The sequence below is a fragment of the Convolutriloba macropyga genome, chromosome 12 (assembly GCF_964194025.1).
Source record: "Convolutriloba macropyga chromosome 12, txConMacr16.3, whole genome shotgun sequence".
Lineage (NCBI taxonomy): Eukaryota > Metazoa > Xenacoelomorpha > Acoela > Convolutidae > Convolutriloba > Convolutriloba macropyga.
The window spans coordinates 39,436,454-39,451,850 of NC_134479.1; the positions used below are offsets into that span (position 1 = coordinate 39,436,454).

Sequence of the window (15,397 nt, forward strand, 5' to 3'; positions counted from 1 at the left end):
TAAACTTCGATAACTCCCTGTAAAAAAATCAAAAAATTTTTTTAATTCCATGTTGTACGCTGGACGGGCTTTCTAGTGATACCAGTCTCAACTCTCTACGACGAATATATCGATCGGCCAAAATTGACTGAACAAAAAACCCATTTGAGTATATAGTTCCACCCCCCCCCCCCACAATAAGTTGATTGTGAGTCGGAACAATAAGTTGATTGTGATTCTAGGTAATCGATGTCTCGCATTGTGTACACTGAAAGATGCAATAAACGAAGTGTTCCTTTCCACGAGTGAAACAAGACATGGTTGGTAGCAGGACAAACAGTCCAGGACAAACAGTCCGGAAAACACTAAAACACTAACAGCAAACATGCCAAGCACGTTTGAGGCGGCTAAAGCTCATTTTTTTATTCGAAAATAGCTACGAGGGGTTTTTCCCATTATGTGCCCCCTAATCATGGTAATTATGCCATAACAGGGGGGAGCTAAAATTTCATGGGGTTATAATGGGAAAGACCTGCTACAAGAAACATTGGAGTGCTAAATAGCAGAATTATTCAAAAAACTTTAGAGCTGATACCAGTTTTTGCTGTAATAACTCGCGGAACTCATATTTTTTAAATTTGGTTTATGTTATCTTAAAATTACACAAAAAACAAAGTAACTAATGATAGGACAAGGATGAGGAAACAAACACTCCAAGAGAAACCTTGCGATAGGGTGGTATTGCAGTGTCTCTTTTTGTCAAAGACTCACGAGAGTATCAAGCAGATTTCCAAGATATTCTATAAATGAATGTTTTTTTTTCATTTGGTGTCGGATAATTGCTTTGGAAGAGTTTTCCAAGAGAGCCAAAAAATTAAAGATAATGAAAAAAACATTTTAAAGAAAATTATTATGAATTTTTATTGCCGAGTCAAGGCGATTGTTGGTAAGTGAACAAATTTTAGTTCTTTTTTTTCCGTTTTCACAATTATGGCAGCGGACTCAGTAAATTGTAATAAGAAAGAAATTTTTCTGACAAAAAAGCATAAATCGGTTTTAAAGTGTTTGGACACAAAAGAAGAGAAATTAGAGAATTTTGAGAACGGACAAAAATTATGAAATACTTAATTTCTAACCCATAACACTGAATTTGAAATATTGTTTGCATTCAAATGCATCAGCACTCATTGGTAAGCATTGAATTGATGGAAATTCAACTCTTTTAGCTCAAAACAAAACGCATTTGAACAATTACACATCGTTCTGATTTTTGGAACTAAAGAGGAATGTGAAATTTGTAACGGCTGCTCTCCTTGTGTTTCACAAAGAAAGTTTTACACCGCCCAGTTCGTTCTGAGTGGTTACAAAATCTGTCCGGATACTTCGTTTATGCAGTTCGCTTTTGTAACTGTATATCCGCTCTGCTGTACTTACCGTTGCATTAACTATTATGTTCGTAATTATTGGCTAATCTTAGTTTTTTCAACTATCAATTTGAACTGGATTGCTACAGATCACACAATACGGGATCTCTTTATGTATACCAGTTCAATCCGATAGAAAAAACAAATCGAAGACAAAGATATATGTCTAAGACCTGTTTGTGCAAAAATATTTAAATTTAAACTTAAGTTGGCTTTTGCTATTTGTACTCACAAGTTGAGAATACCAGAAGTTGGGGTTGTAACAGTTGAATTTCAGCTCCAATAATTCGTTGATGCAAGACACAATAACAGAATTTACTTCTCAAGAATAATATTTTGAATACAAGACACAGTAACAATTTACTGCTCAGGAATATTTCTAGTTCGAGACACAGTAACACGTTATTTACTGCTCAAGACCATTTGTTTTGCAATATTTTGTTGAGTTATACTTTAAGCCCTTTTCTGCGGCTGCTACGTTGAGTTCTCTGTGCTGCTTTTGTTATTTCCCCCTTTATCTCCTTTTCTCACGTGACAAACTGTAACTAGAACTAGAACTATAACTATAACTATTAAATGACTAAGACAACAGAAAGTGTTTTTTTTCTATTTTCCCCGCCTATGCAAGCTTGTTATTCCTTAAGCTCAGCTCCAACAAAATTGATGAAAATTGAGATGGCTGTCAAATTATGTATGTTTTAATTTTCAATAAACGAATAAAGTGTATCTATTTCAGGCGTTTACCGATAAGAACTTAATTTTAGACTGAAAACGGTTCAATTCAATTAATGTTAATGAAATTTTTAAGTGATTCTATGTTTGTCCCTCATCATCAGATATCAGTCAAATCTGACTAACTTAACTGAATGAAGTGTTGAGATATGCAGGTGGAATGTAGAACGTTTTTAGCTAAGTAAAAATTTAATTTCTCAAAATGAGAGAATAACAAAAAGATATATTAATTGCGTTCAGACAACAATCAGTGTCTAGTTTTGGTACAATCTCTATATGTAACGCTCGTACAGTAAGGCATGTGAATAGACAGCACCAGCGCTTTTCGTTTCTTCGACCAATCTTTACTGTGAATGGTCCGAAATAGTCTACGCCCACATTCGAAAATACCGTTGATGCGACTAATAGTTCTTCAGGTAGATCTGCCATTACTGGTGCCTTTGTTTGGGCTCTTCCCTTTCGACATCTAATGCATTTGATTTTGATCGATCTCAAAGCATTTCGTATGCCTAGGATCCAGAATTTTTGCTGGACTATGTTTTTGACATGTTCAGTACCTTCATGGTGATTATTCTTATGTTCATTTTGCAAGAATAATTCAACTACATGGTGCTTCCAATGTAACAGTATTGGATGCTTGTTTTCGAAGTTCAGATGACTTTTACCTATTCTGCCTTGAGCACGAATAAGTCCTTGCTGATCTATGAATGGTGAAAACTGGAGGATTTTGCTGTTTTTTGGAATTTCCCTTTCAGCCTTGAGAGATTTCATCTCTTCAGTAAACTGTTCTTGCTGCAGTAGTCTGAAGATGCTTGCTTGTGCATCCTCTTTTTCTTCAACACTTAGTGTTTTTGTTGCCGGTTTGTGTTTTTTGAATACACGCTGTATGTATGCCATTGTATTTACTAGTCGATTGTAATTGCTGAATCGTTCCCACTGAATCATCGGCTTCTTCTCTTCAACTTTTGCTGAGAAGACAATTTCGTCGTTTTGTTCATCTGAAGCAAATGTTAAATTCAACTGTTCAGGCCATTCGTTCTCTCGTTGCTTCAACCAGGCCGGCCCAGTGAGCCATTCGCTTCTCTTAAGTTCGTCAACCTTGATCGCTCGTTTCCCGATGTCAGCTGGATTGTTAATACCACTCACATGATTCCACTGTGAAATTTTAGTTGTATATAAAATCTCAGCCACTCTGTTTGCAACAAACACCTGTTGCTTACGGTGGGAGCTATGAATCCATTGCAGAACAGTAGTGGAGTCTGTCCAAAAGTTACAACTGTGAATCTTCGATTCGTGTTCCTTCACTATCCGTTCTTTAAGTCTCACCGCCATCACTGCTGCTTGTAGTTCCAAGCGTGGTATGGAAAGGTGTCGCATCGGTGCGACTCGGCACTTTCCGATTACAAATGCTAAGTCTGCTGAGTATTCTTTGGGCTTCGAACGTAGGTATGCCACAGCGCACATTGTGTCTTCAGATGCGTCGGCAAACACATGAAGTTCCCATTTGTCCTTGGCTGTGCTGAAGTATCTTCTATCAATGCTGGTTTCTGCTACTTCTGGAAGCTGCGCCTTCCACTTCAGAAACTCTTCTTCTTCGTTAGGTTCTACTGAGTTGTCCCAATGTTGTCCATTTTTGGTCCAGATGCTCTTCAGGAGTCGTCTCTTATGGACACTGAATGGTGCAAACAGTCCAAGAGGATCAAACCCTGAAGAAACTAGAGATAAGATCTTCCTTTGGGTGATTGGGGTCTCAACTTCTTTGCTTGTACCTTTACAAACCTGTAGACTATCATCGGTAATCGTCCACTGAAGCCCAAGCACCGATGACCCTTCCTGGCTGGGTTCTACTTCAACCTGCTTTGTTATGCTGATTGATCTTAAGTCCTCTGGGATTGCGTTGGTTACCACGTCGCTGTTGGTGATCCACTTCTTCAGTTCAAATCCATGTTTTGAGAGAAGAGGTTGCAGTTGTTTGAAAACCTTGATTGCTTCTTCTGGTGTTTCGACTGACTTGATGAAATCGTCCATGTAGAAGTTGTTTTGGATTGTTTTTGCTGCAATTGGGAACTCATCTTCGTTATCGATCGCTACTCGCTTCAGAGCGTAGTTGGCACATGTTGGTGAACTCTTTGCTCCGAAAACATGACGCTGATACTCGTAAATTTGCACAGGTTCGTTCGCAGGTTCGTTCATTGTTGGTCGCCACAAGAATCTCAAGCAGCTTTTATCCCGTTCAGGAACTTGCACTTGCAGAAACATTGATTCAATATCTGCGGTTAAGGCAATTGGTCCTTCTCGAAATCTGAATATTGTTCCGATCAATCCGTGTAGTAGATCGGGTCCGGCTAACAACTTGTCATTTAGGCAGATATCTTTGTATTTCGCTGCAGCGTTGCAAACACGGCGAACTTTACCCGGTTTGTTGGGGTTTAGTACTGGATGATGTGGCAAATACCTTTCCTTTCCGAAGGTGCCTTTGACTTCCGATTTACCAAGGATCTTCACAAATCCCTTTTCAACATCTGTATCAATTGACTGTTGATACATTTCTCTTAACTTTGGGTCTCGTTGAAATCCTCGTTCCAGTGAGTAGAGCTGACCAAGGGCTGAGCCGTAGTTGTTCGGAAGATTGGGTTCTGGTTGACTCCAGAGCATGCCCACCTCGTACCGCTCGCCTGTAAACTTTGTCGTGTTCTCTAGAAACTTCTGAGCTGGCTGCTCTTTCTTTGATTGACTTACAACATTTATTTTGGAAGCATAGGTTTCTATGTCCCACCATGATTGGATATTTTCTGCCACTTTCACATCTTCTGTGAAGGCAAAATGACAAACATTTTGACTTTTCTTGCCTGTCATGGGACCATTGACTACCCATCCTAATTCTGTTAAGACGGCGAAAGGTTCACTTCGTGTTCCAATCTTATAGTCCAATGGACGTTGAATTTCGTAGGCATCTTGTCCAGGTATGATGCCTACTTCCATCAGGTTGAATGTTCTGTTAGTGAGAACATTCAGGTGTCTGAATTTGTTCTTCAGTTCCTTGTAGTCATATGTTGTGTTTCCCAACGAGATTGATGGGTGTGCAAACGCTTCAATCGAATGCACCTTTGAATGTAGTCCCTTTATTGTGATAGGAACCTTCTCTGTCCTCAAATCTTGCGTCCCATGTATGCCAGCTATGTTTAAGGTAACGTCTGTGCCTTTGGCTTGTAGTTGATCCTTGACACATTGATCGATGAATGATACTGTTGACCCACTATCGAGGAAAGCGTAGGTAGTCAACCTGTTACTACCACTCTGAACCGATACAGGAACTATTTGAAGAAAACTAGTAACTGGGTTACTCTGGTTGATTGTTGCTGCGCTTACGTTAACTGCGTGACTACCCTCGTCCATTTGGTTTTCTGAGTGTAGCAGTCTGTTGTGCCTTTTGGTACATCCATTTATACCGCACGGGTGGGCTTTACAATCTTTGATTGCATGCCCTTTCCCCAGACATCCATAACATAAACGTTCTTTTCTCACTGCTGCATAGCGATCGGTGACAATCATATTCTTAAATATTGGACAGTTCCATATTTTATGAGTGCCATCCGCTAGTGGGCAGTTGTTGTTTTGCATTTGCTTGGTTTCTTGCAGGTTTGAACTTTTACTGAAGTTCGATGTCTTCGAGAATCGTTTTTCTCTATTTGTGTTGTGTCGGTCTTGTTTCTGTTCCCCTTTAAACGATGAAAACCCTTCATGCACGAATGCCATTCTTGATAGCCAATTTTCAAACAAGATTAGATCAGGCCCGTCCTCGTCTTTTTCATCGACGTAGAACCACCATTTTTCTTTAAGAACTTGAGGTAGCTTATCAACTGCCATGTACAATGTTGAACTTGATTGCAAATCACCAATATGTTTGTACTCTTTGAGCACGTTCACGAAGTTAGATACAATAACAGAAAAATTAATCAGGCTGGTTGAATCATGAGGTTTCACTTGATTAGCTTTTCGTAGGCTCTCGAGCTGTGCATCTACAATTATATGCGGTCTTCCAAATTTTTTTTCTAAAATGTTCCAGGCAGCACTATAAAACTGTCCAGAATAGCCCATTCACGAGATTGCAGATTTTGCTTTGCCTGTTAGCAGAGTCTTCAAATGGCTCATTTTTTCTGAGTAGGGAATCGTGCGTTTATCTACTGTTGCTATGAACATGCTAGACCACTTAGGCCACTCCAGTGGGTTTCCGTCAAAATTGTTCAACCTCAATTTTGGTAAACTACTGCTTGAATGTCGAGTGTTGTAGTACCTTCCAGCTATCGGCGATATATCCCGCCCTTCAACACTTACTGAGCGTTCGCGAGAGTTTGGGTACCATGGGTAATGCCTCTGTTTATTCCGTTCAGGGCTGACGTCAAAGCGAGCTCTTGGTTGAATTGGCGTTCGCGTGTCGTTCATCAAATTTGCCCACTCCGAGACATCTCTCCCTTTTGGGGTCCAATTGAAAGGTGACTTTTCTCTCGCCTTAGTCGATTGAGAACGGAAGTCATCTTTCTCCAACGCTGTTTTTTGCAATCGGCGCTCTAGGTCTCGCTCTTTTTCCCGAAGCTGATGTTGCATCTCTAGTTCTTTCATTTGCATTTCTAGATCCAACCTCTTTCGATCAAATTGTGCTCGTTCGATTTGCAACTTTCTTTCAAATTCAATTTCAAATTCTTTCATTCGTTCTTCAACCTGACGTTTCACTGAAGATGTTTCCGAAGCGTTTTCTGTATCCTGGTTGATTGTCCGTGTAACCGTATTTGTCGTTGCATTGCTTGTGTTACCATGGTTTTGGTTGAACTCTGGAATTCCAACGCTTTGTTCCAACTGATGCACATTATTCGCAGGCGATTGCTCTTCATTGGCATGAAGAGTTGACTGGCTTTGCTGGCTTGACATGTTTGTCTCTCCGTGGATATACGGTAACCACTCTGCGTTCAAATATTGAAAGTATTTTTGTCTCTCAAGTTTGCGTTTTAAAGAAATATCTGGGTCTCGGAGAGTCTCAGCTTTCTTATTCACGAGTTTTTGAATGCTGTCGTCCAATTGCAGTATCTGCTGATAAAGAGTCTTGAGCTTGCCTGGTCGATCTGGCTTCTCAATGAGCTCAAAACCTTCTTCCTGTTTCTCAAACCAGTTGTTTCGCAAGTTGTTGATCTGTCGATCCAAAACGCTTTGACTCTGTGACGGAGTCACTTCTTGTGTACTTCGGGACTGCAGCTTGAATCTCTACAGCTCCTTTATTTGTTTGCTTTAATTGATTTTTGCTTTTCAACGTTCCTATTTGCTTTGCCTAGTTGGCTTTGCGTTGTTGAATTACTCGTTGAGTTTTGTTCTCGTTCGTCGATGACTTTTTCACTTCGACTGTTGGGTTGGACAGCAGTTTATTCCACTGTCCGGGTCGGCGGACCAAATGTAACGGCTGCTCTCCTTGTGTTTCACAAAGAAAGTTTTACACCGCCCAGTTCGTTCTGAGTGGTTACAAAATCTGTCCGGATACTTCGTTTATGCAGTTCGCTTTTGTAACTGTATATCCGCTCTGCTGTACTTACCGTTGCATTAACTATTATGTTCGTAATTATTGGCTAATCTTAGTTTTTTCAACTATCAATTTGAACTGGATTGCTACAGATCACACAATACGGGATCTCTTTATGTATACCAGTTCAACCCGATAGAAAAAACAAATCGAAGAAAAAGATATATGTCTAAGACCTGTTTGTGCAAAAATATTTAAATTTAAACTTAAGTTGGCTTTTGCTATTTGTACTCACAAGTTGAGAATACCAGAAGTTGGGGTTGTAACAGTTGAATTTAAGCTCCAATAATTCGTTGATGCAAGACACAATAACAAAATTTACTTCTCAAGAATAATATTTTGAATACAAGACACAGTAACAATTTACTGCTCAGGAATATTTCTAGTTCAAGACACAGTAACACGTTATTTACTGCTCAAGACCATTTGTTTTGCAATAGTTTGTTGAGTTATACTTTAGGCCCTTTTCTGCGGCTGCTACGTTGAGTTCTCTGTGTTGCTTTTGTTATTTCCCCCTTTATCTCCTTTTTCTCACGTGACAAACTGTAACTAGAACTAGAACTATAACTATAACTATTAAATGACTAAGACAACAGAAAGTGTTTTTTTTTCTATTTTCCCCGCCTATGCAAGCTTGTTATTCCTTAAGCTCAGCTCCAACAAAATTGCTGAAAACTGAGATGGCTGTCAAATTATGTATGTTTTAATTTTCAATAAACGAATAAAGTGTATCTATTTCAGGTGTTTACCGATATGAACTTAATTTTAGACTGAAAACGGTTCAATTCAATTAATGTTTTTGAAATTTTTAAGTGATTCTATGTTTGTCTCTCATCATCAGATATCAGTCAAATCTGACTAACTTAACTGAATGAAGTGTTGAGATATGCAGGTGGAATGTAGAACGTTTTTAGCTAAGTAAAGATTTAATTTCTCAAAATGAGAGAATAACAAAAAGATATATTAAAATAGAACTTAGAGAATTACAAGAGAGATCTGAATAATAGATCAAGATGGTTATTTGATTGTAAGATTGTAAAGCAGATAATTTAACTCTCAGAACCATCAGTTTAAACCGAGTATTGACTCACCAGACCATTTCTTGAAGATTCATTTACATCAATATATTGACTTGAATCAGTTTGCTCCTGTGTGATGAAAATGGTAAGTTAAACTTTCTAATCTTTCTATCTAAGCTTAGGACTATAGTTTGAATAGAACATAAACGTGGGCTAGCAAAAATGTTGCCAACTCCAAATATATCTGGATGACTCTTGCAAACAAATGTGATTTTAACATAAAAATAACGTGAGACTACCTGTTTTCTGAGATCAGTTTATTGAACTTGTTTGAATTATCTTGGCTACATCAAAACAGATTTGTAGATCTTACAATTATTCTCCATTAATTTTTTTTGTAGAAACTCCGAACATTAATGAATTTTCCGAGTTGAGGCGGGATGATAATCGTGAGAGAATCGCGTAGGACAGATGTTCTTCATGAATAATTCTTGCAATATCTTGCGAGATTAGCATCCAAACCCGGTTCAAGGTTATCCAGTACAAAAAAGAAGCTACATTTCCCCCTATCTCTGTTTTACTCAAAGTGTGTTATAAAATTGACCTTAAATCTATTAAAACAAAAGCAAACAATATTTTGTTAAACTGATTGAGTTCAAATGCTTTTTACATATGATTTAGCAAAATGTCTAAAGTATTTTCAAGCCGCAATTGGGTTTTAATTAACACACCTTTGCAACGTCTCTGTGTTTGTTTCTCCCCTCCGAGTGAGGACTGTGACCCTCTCCTCTTTCGGGCTAAGATGTCCTTGTCAGCCTTGCTCTCTTCCCCATCTGGCACAGGCTGGAAGTTCACACACACTTTGCGAGTATTCCGTCTCTCGTAGAACATTATGTTCGTTTTCGATCTAAACAGAACACTAAGAAATTCCCTAGTTTAGAGAACCAGGAACAAAGGTTCCCTTCCAGGTGAACAATGTTTTTAATTTCATTGGTGTTTTCGATTCTGTCATTTTTGAAATATTTGCATTTAATTCATCCCAATATGGACAAGTCTGTCTTCTTTTAAAAATCCAATCAACAAGTTGTCCCATTTATGTTAAAACGAGGCCTAACGAACAAATTTGTGTTTTCTGAGTAACGCTCATGATTTTCATGGCTCCGACAAAATGTTTTTTTTTTGTAAATTTTTAACAAATTCTGGAGTTTTGACACCATTTGATGTCCTTTTTGAGGTCTTATGAGTCGTTCTATATAATACAATGTCTAATTTGGCACCTATGGAGCTATTAAAGATACTATTCATAGCTCTTAATCTATACATAATAGTTTTTCACTAATTAGAAACTCGACAAATATCCAGAATTCATAATAATTTTTTGATTTTTCGGTCAATTTAGCTATCTTGTTAACACTTGGAACTATTTTTGTTTGTTTTAATGAACAAGCAGTATCAGAAAGACCATTTTTAATTTGTGGACCTTTACAATAAAAATACGGATTGTAATGGGTTGTTCTTTCAAAAACAATGGTCCTTAATTATTTCTTTTTTAAATACAGACGTAGAAAAAATTCAAATCAAAACTTCTTTCCTGACCAGTCAAAATTACTCAACGTTAAAACCATGGAAAAAGATGATATTTGAAGCTGAAAGTTTTTTTGGCTTCAGTACCATTTGCGTAATTCTTTGTTTTCGTTGTTATTTTGTAGTATTTTTGCTTAAGTCTCACCGGTGACATGACAAATTGGCTTCCTAAGCAGTAGCCAAATAACCTAATTACTGTTTTCATCTGAATCTAGTCTTCACTTCTGTTTTGTCATTTAAATAATTTTTTTTGCCCTACTACTGCGAGTTTACTTAATTTTTTTCGTATTGAACGTTTCCCGTTTTTCGAGTCTCTGTTTTTCTGCCTTGTCCCATTATCACATTAATGGCACATTCATTACATTTCAGCGTTTAAGTCCTTGAGAGAAGGCGCAATTGATATTATTTTATGTTTTAATAATTAAGCTTCGACACCGTTTTCTTGCAGAAGTGAACTGATTTTGTGATTTTTGTTCTACTGTTTTTTTTGTAGCCAATCGACATTCTGAACATTAAAACGTCTCAAAAATGTTCTATGAAGAATTAAGGGAAACCATTGATTGGTTTCATGATAGCTAATGATTTTCTTGGCTTTTGGTTTAAATTGTTTCCAGAAAAAACAAGCGTGTTTCTGACTGTCTCATTTTCTTTTTGTCTACTTGTTAATTATTCGCAACAAAGACGCGGGCCCACATCATTTCTGATCAATTAATTTTGTTCAGTTTTTACCTGACCTATTTCTATTTTTTCAATAATTTTCTCCTAAATATATAGACATTGAGTTCTTCTGGTAATTAGTGCCTGTTGTTTTAAATTGTTTGATTTTATTTTTTCTCCTATTCTTTTTGCTGACAGGTATCTTTGGCCCTCTAATGAGTTTCCATATTTTTGTTTTCGTATAGTCAATTAAGCTTAAAACGGTTTTATAACGGTTACATCAATTACTGTTGAGCAATTATTAATTTTTCTTTTCTTCATTTGATAGACAATTAATCAGAAACGTGGCTGCACGGGGTCTGATCCGTATGTCCAAATGCACACTACCGAGCGTCCTTGTATATAGTATTTATATAAAAATACAATCAACTAAATTAAAATGACAATCAAATTTTAAACATACTTAATATTTAAACAAAAAAAAAATTATATACAAATCATGCAAGCATTTTTTGTTATTGTTATTTAAACTTGTAAGTAAATTAATTGCACTTCAAGTCTTGAACTTGCTCGGTCTTTCAGGAAGTGATATAAACCAACTTATTGATGTAAATTAGTATAAGTTATGGTTTATCAATATCAATTGACTGCACCCTAAGAGGGCCCCACAAAATTTCACAACTTTTTCCAAGAGATAATAATATCAGAACATGTGACATTGTAAGAGTTCGCGTGTGGGGAACGGCTTTTCACCCTTCAAACCTTACCCCTTTCATCAAAATTAGAATTTGAGGAACAGACCAAAAGCGAGAGATTTTCAATCACACTTCATCCGTACAGTGTAGATCTAATTGGTATTTTTCCTCCGATTGACTCTATGAATTTTTTTTGGGATCGCAAACACTTAATTTCAAGAAATATAACCAGATGGTGAAATCTTTACATGTTCCCTCATGTGCACATTTAAAGAAATTTTAATTCTGTCGTATTCGTTATTCGCACTATAGTTAAAAGTAGGACGTGAAAGATCCTACCTCTCTTTTTAAACGTCAATTTAGGGCCGTACTTTGAAATCTTTATTACAGATGCGCAGGAGTATAATATATTTTGCAGGTTTTAATCTGGGGTTTTCTCCCAGGACCCCTGTGTCATAGTACACCAGTACTGATTCACAATATTCCAATAATAAAATGCTATGTCAATACTAATGCATAGGGTTCTAATCGTTTTTTGTTCAAAGACTTCACAGAATAAGATCAGAGCAGAAAGAGTTCACAGAACAATTTTGTTCCATGCATTTGGCATGCACAGTCAGTTTTGATTCCTTTGTCTGTTCATACAAAAAAAATAGTAAATTTTGAAACTTTCGAAAACAAATTTGAACTTTGGGCCATGCAAAAATATGATGTTCTTAAAACGAAAAAAAAAATAGCAAAATCGAGGAGTTTTGCATGCAAAAACCAGTAAATAACAAGCAAAACCAGTGCAAAACAGTTTAATACCAGTATTGCAAGAATACATGAGCGGTGATCAGATAATGTACAAACCGAAGACCAATTCTGGCCAACTTTTGCAAAGGTTTTGAATTCAAATCTGTTTTTACTCTGTACAGCCTTCATAATTTTTTGCCTGAGTTTAGAATTTTCATGATAAAAAGTGCGATGATCAGAACATAATCAATCAAATTACAGACTGAGAAATAGTACGACCCAGTGCTGAATTTCTATGTTTCTTTGATCCCAGTCGAGATCTAAATCTCAGGTTTCCTGTTTTTCCTGGTTTCCTTTTGCCCTAGTTTTTTTTTCTTATGTTTCAATTTTTCCAAATGCTACTGAATCTCTTTTAGCAATTATTGCTGCCTGCTTTATGAGCTCACTTCGAATATTACAAATTGATTCACAAGCGAACTTGATTTTCGAAGGAGTCGCTTAAAAAACACAGAAAAATGGAGAAAAAAGTATACAAAGTACTAAGGGGATGTGGTACTGTCAAAAATGAAACAATCCAAAATCTGTGCGAGTATAGGTTAATTGTTTGAGAGTTTACAATGGACTAGATGTTCACCATTACATAGATAATAAAGCAGAGAACCGACCAAATAATCACCAAACTTATGTTAACTTTTACTTTTATTTTACAATTGAAATTTTCGTTGTTTCTCTAGGAAAAAACATCATGGTTTCAGCCGGAATCTCAACTATTGCCAACGAACTGCATTTTTTAAAAATAGAAATAAATAAACTAGCATGCAAATGAGATGCAAGTAATCAATTTTTTTTGGTTATATTGAGGGTTCTAATATACGATTCTTGCATATGTATTTTTTTCATGAATATTACACAATGATTGTGATTTCAACAAAATGTCAATGACATTTCAATTCCAACTGTAAAATTGACAATATTTCATTCGTTTTTGAAAATGTCTATAAGAAAAAATGAAGATAACCATAATAAAACTGAATAGATGCACTCGTACAATGGTAAGCGATCTGTAGCAATTTCTTATGATAAAAATTGTCGGTATACAAGGAAAACAACAGCAATTTACACAGCTTTTATCTACTGAAAAACCCTAATCGATTAACATCTTTTTAAACCTAGAAAATGTTCTCATTTTTTCACATTCACTCCACTGATATCTTTATCAGAGTTAAGTTACGGTTATACAACTATCGACATAATAAAGTGCTATGCGCGGTTTGGTTCAGTGGTTTTAAGGTTTAGGTTAGCGTAGCACTTTTAACTGCTAAATATTATTCCTTCTGTATTTTACTTCATTCTTCAAAACGCTTCCTTCCCTCAATTTTTTTAACGCGTCTTAACGCTTGCCTTCATGAACAAAATTACACTAATTACACTTTTTACGACTAGTGCAGCCCTTTAGTTCTCTGATCAAATGAGGCTCAGTACTTCAATCCCTCACGCCAGCGCAGCCCATTTTTTATTTGTTTATTTTTTTTATCTACTTTTCCCACTCTCAAATTTATTACTTCTTGAATAATTTTTCTTAATAATACTTTAAACAAAATTTATTGATATCTTACCACGCATAGAAATACAACGAACTAATCAACTTCGACGAGGCTAGCCAAGAACACCAAGAAAAAGAGTAAAAGCAAGCAGAGCCAGCAGAAGCCCTTCCCGGCGCTTGAAATGGCTCCAAGCAACACGAACAATCAATTGGTTTTAAAGGAAAAAACTCTGAAAAAACAGGAGCATAAACTCATCTTTATGCTCCAAATTTTTAAATTTCTATTTTTACTTGTTGATGCCTTTTAAATTGATTGAACTTGATTGTACGTACATTAATAATACTGCTGATAAAAATTACGGTACAAAAATTTTAACCTGGAGACAAAGATATGTGATTTCTTTATTTTCTTATAGATAAAGTCTGTTAAAGTTGAAACGACCTGGCTTGATATATGGAAGTTGAACTCTCGCATTGACTGCGTAACAAAACAAAACAAAAAAAAATTTTCCTGCGTTATCATAATTAAGTTTAATTTTTCTTCTTGAAGACTTTGTCCTCTCAAGGACTTTGTCCGTTATAATGCGTAGCAAGTCACCAAGGAACTAAATTTTCTTGTTTTCAATTTTATTCATGGATAACTTGAATTTTTAGTATCAAGAGAACAAAATTTTGAAAAAAATTTTGTTGTTGCAAGAGAATAGGCCTTTGTCATAACATTTTGCCAAAAATAGTTAACTTCAACGCCATAAATCATATGAGTAGTGAGAAGAGAAATTTTTTGCTGAAATTGTAAGATGATATTTTGCTGTTAAAGTAGATACCACATCCGCCTAAAACAAAAATGTCATTTATTTCGACAACAAAATTTAATTCTTGTGGAATAATTTTTTGAAAAAAATCAAAGTTCCTTATGAAATTAATACCAAAAATCTTATTCATAGTGCTACAGAAATAGCCAAAAACATCGCAAGCTAGCCAGAGTATCATAAGGGAAACTGTGTTAAACTAGTTTTTCAGACTTTTTGCCAGTAAACACATTATGTTTTTCCGTAAATGCTTGATTTTTTTTGCATTTAGGCGGAGGAAAATATCAAAATAAATCAATTGACTATACTTTCTGGATTTTTCAAAATTGTTTTCGTTTTTAATTCTTCAACTTTCTCCTCTACAACAACGTAATTATTTGAATCTGTTTGTTTTCTTTCGTGTTGATATGACGTTTTTACCTTCCACTCTGTAAAACAATCTGAAATACAATTTAGTTAATGCCACAATGAAAATTGGATTGAAAAGTATAAGATCAAGGGTTTCATTTTAAAAAATCACGTTAGACATCCGGAGTTTTTTTGTTAGATTGCCGTTATTGAAACATGCAAATAAATGAATGTTTGTTTCTTGTTCTGCAAGCACTTGAATTCAATAGAAAGTGAAAAGTTAACTCGTTTTTAGTTATCGGAGTT

General features: G+C 36.0%; 1 protein-coding gene across 1 annotated transcript in view; it reads right to left on the minus strand.

The window, feature by feature from the left end:
• Window positions 1–15,397, minus strand: part of LOC142350494 (uncharacterized) — a 169,801-nt gene that overhangs the window by 146,244 nt on the left and 8,160 nt on the right. Inside the window, exon 3 of the mRNA XM_075402344.1 lies at window positions 9,452–9,627. Coding sequence (XP_075258459.1) covers window positions 9,452–9,627 — 176 coding nt within the window. The remainder of the gene's footprint in view (window positions 1–9,451; window positions 9,628–15,397) is intronic.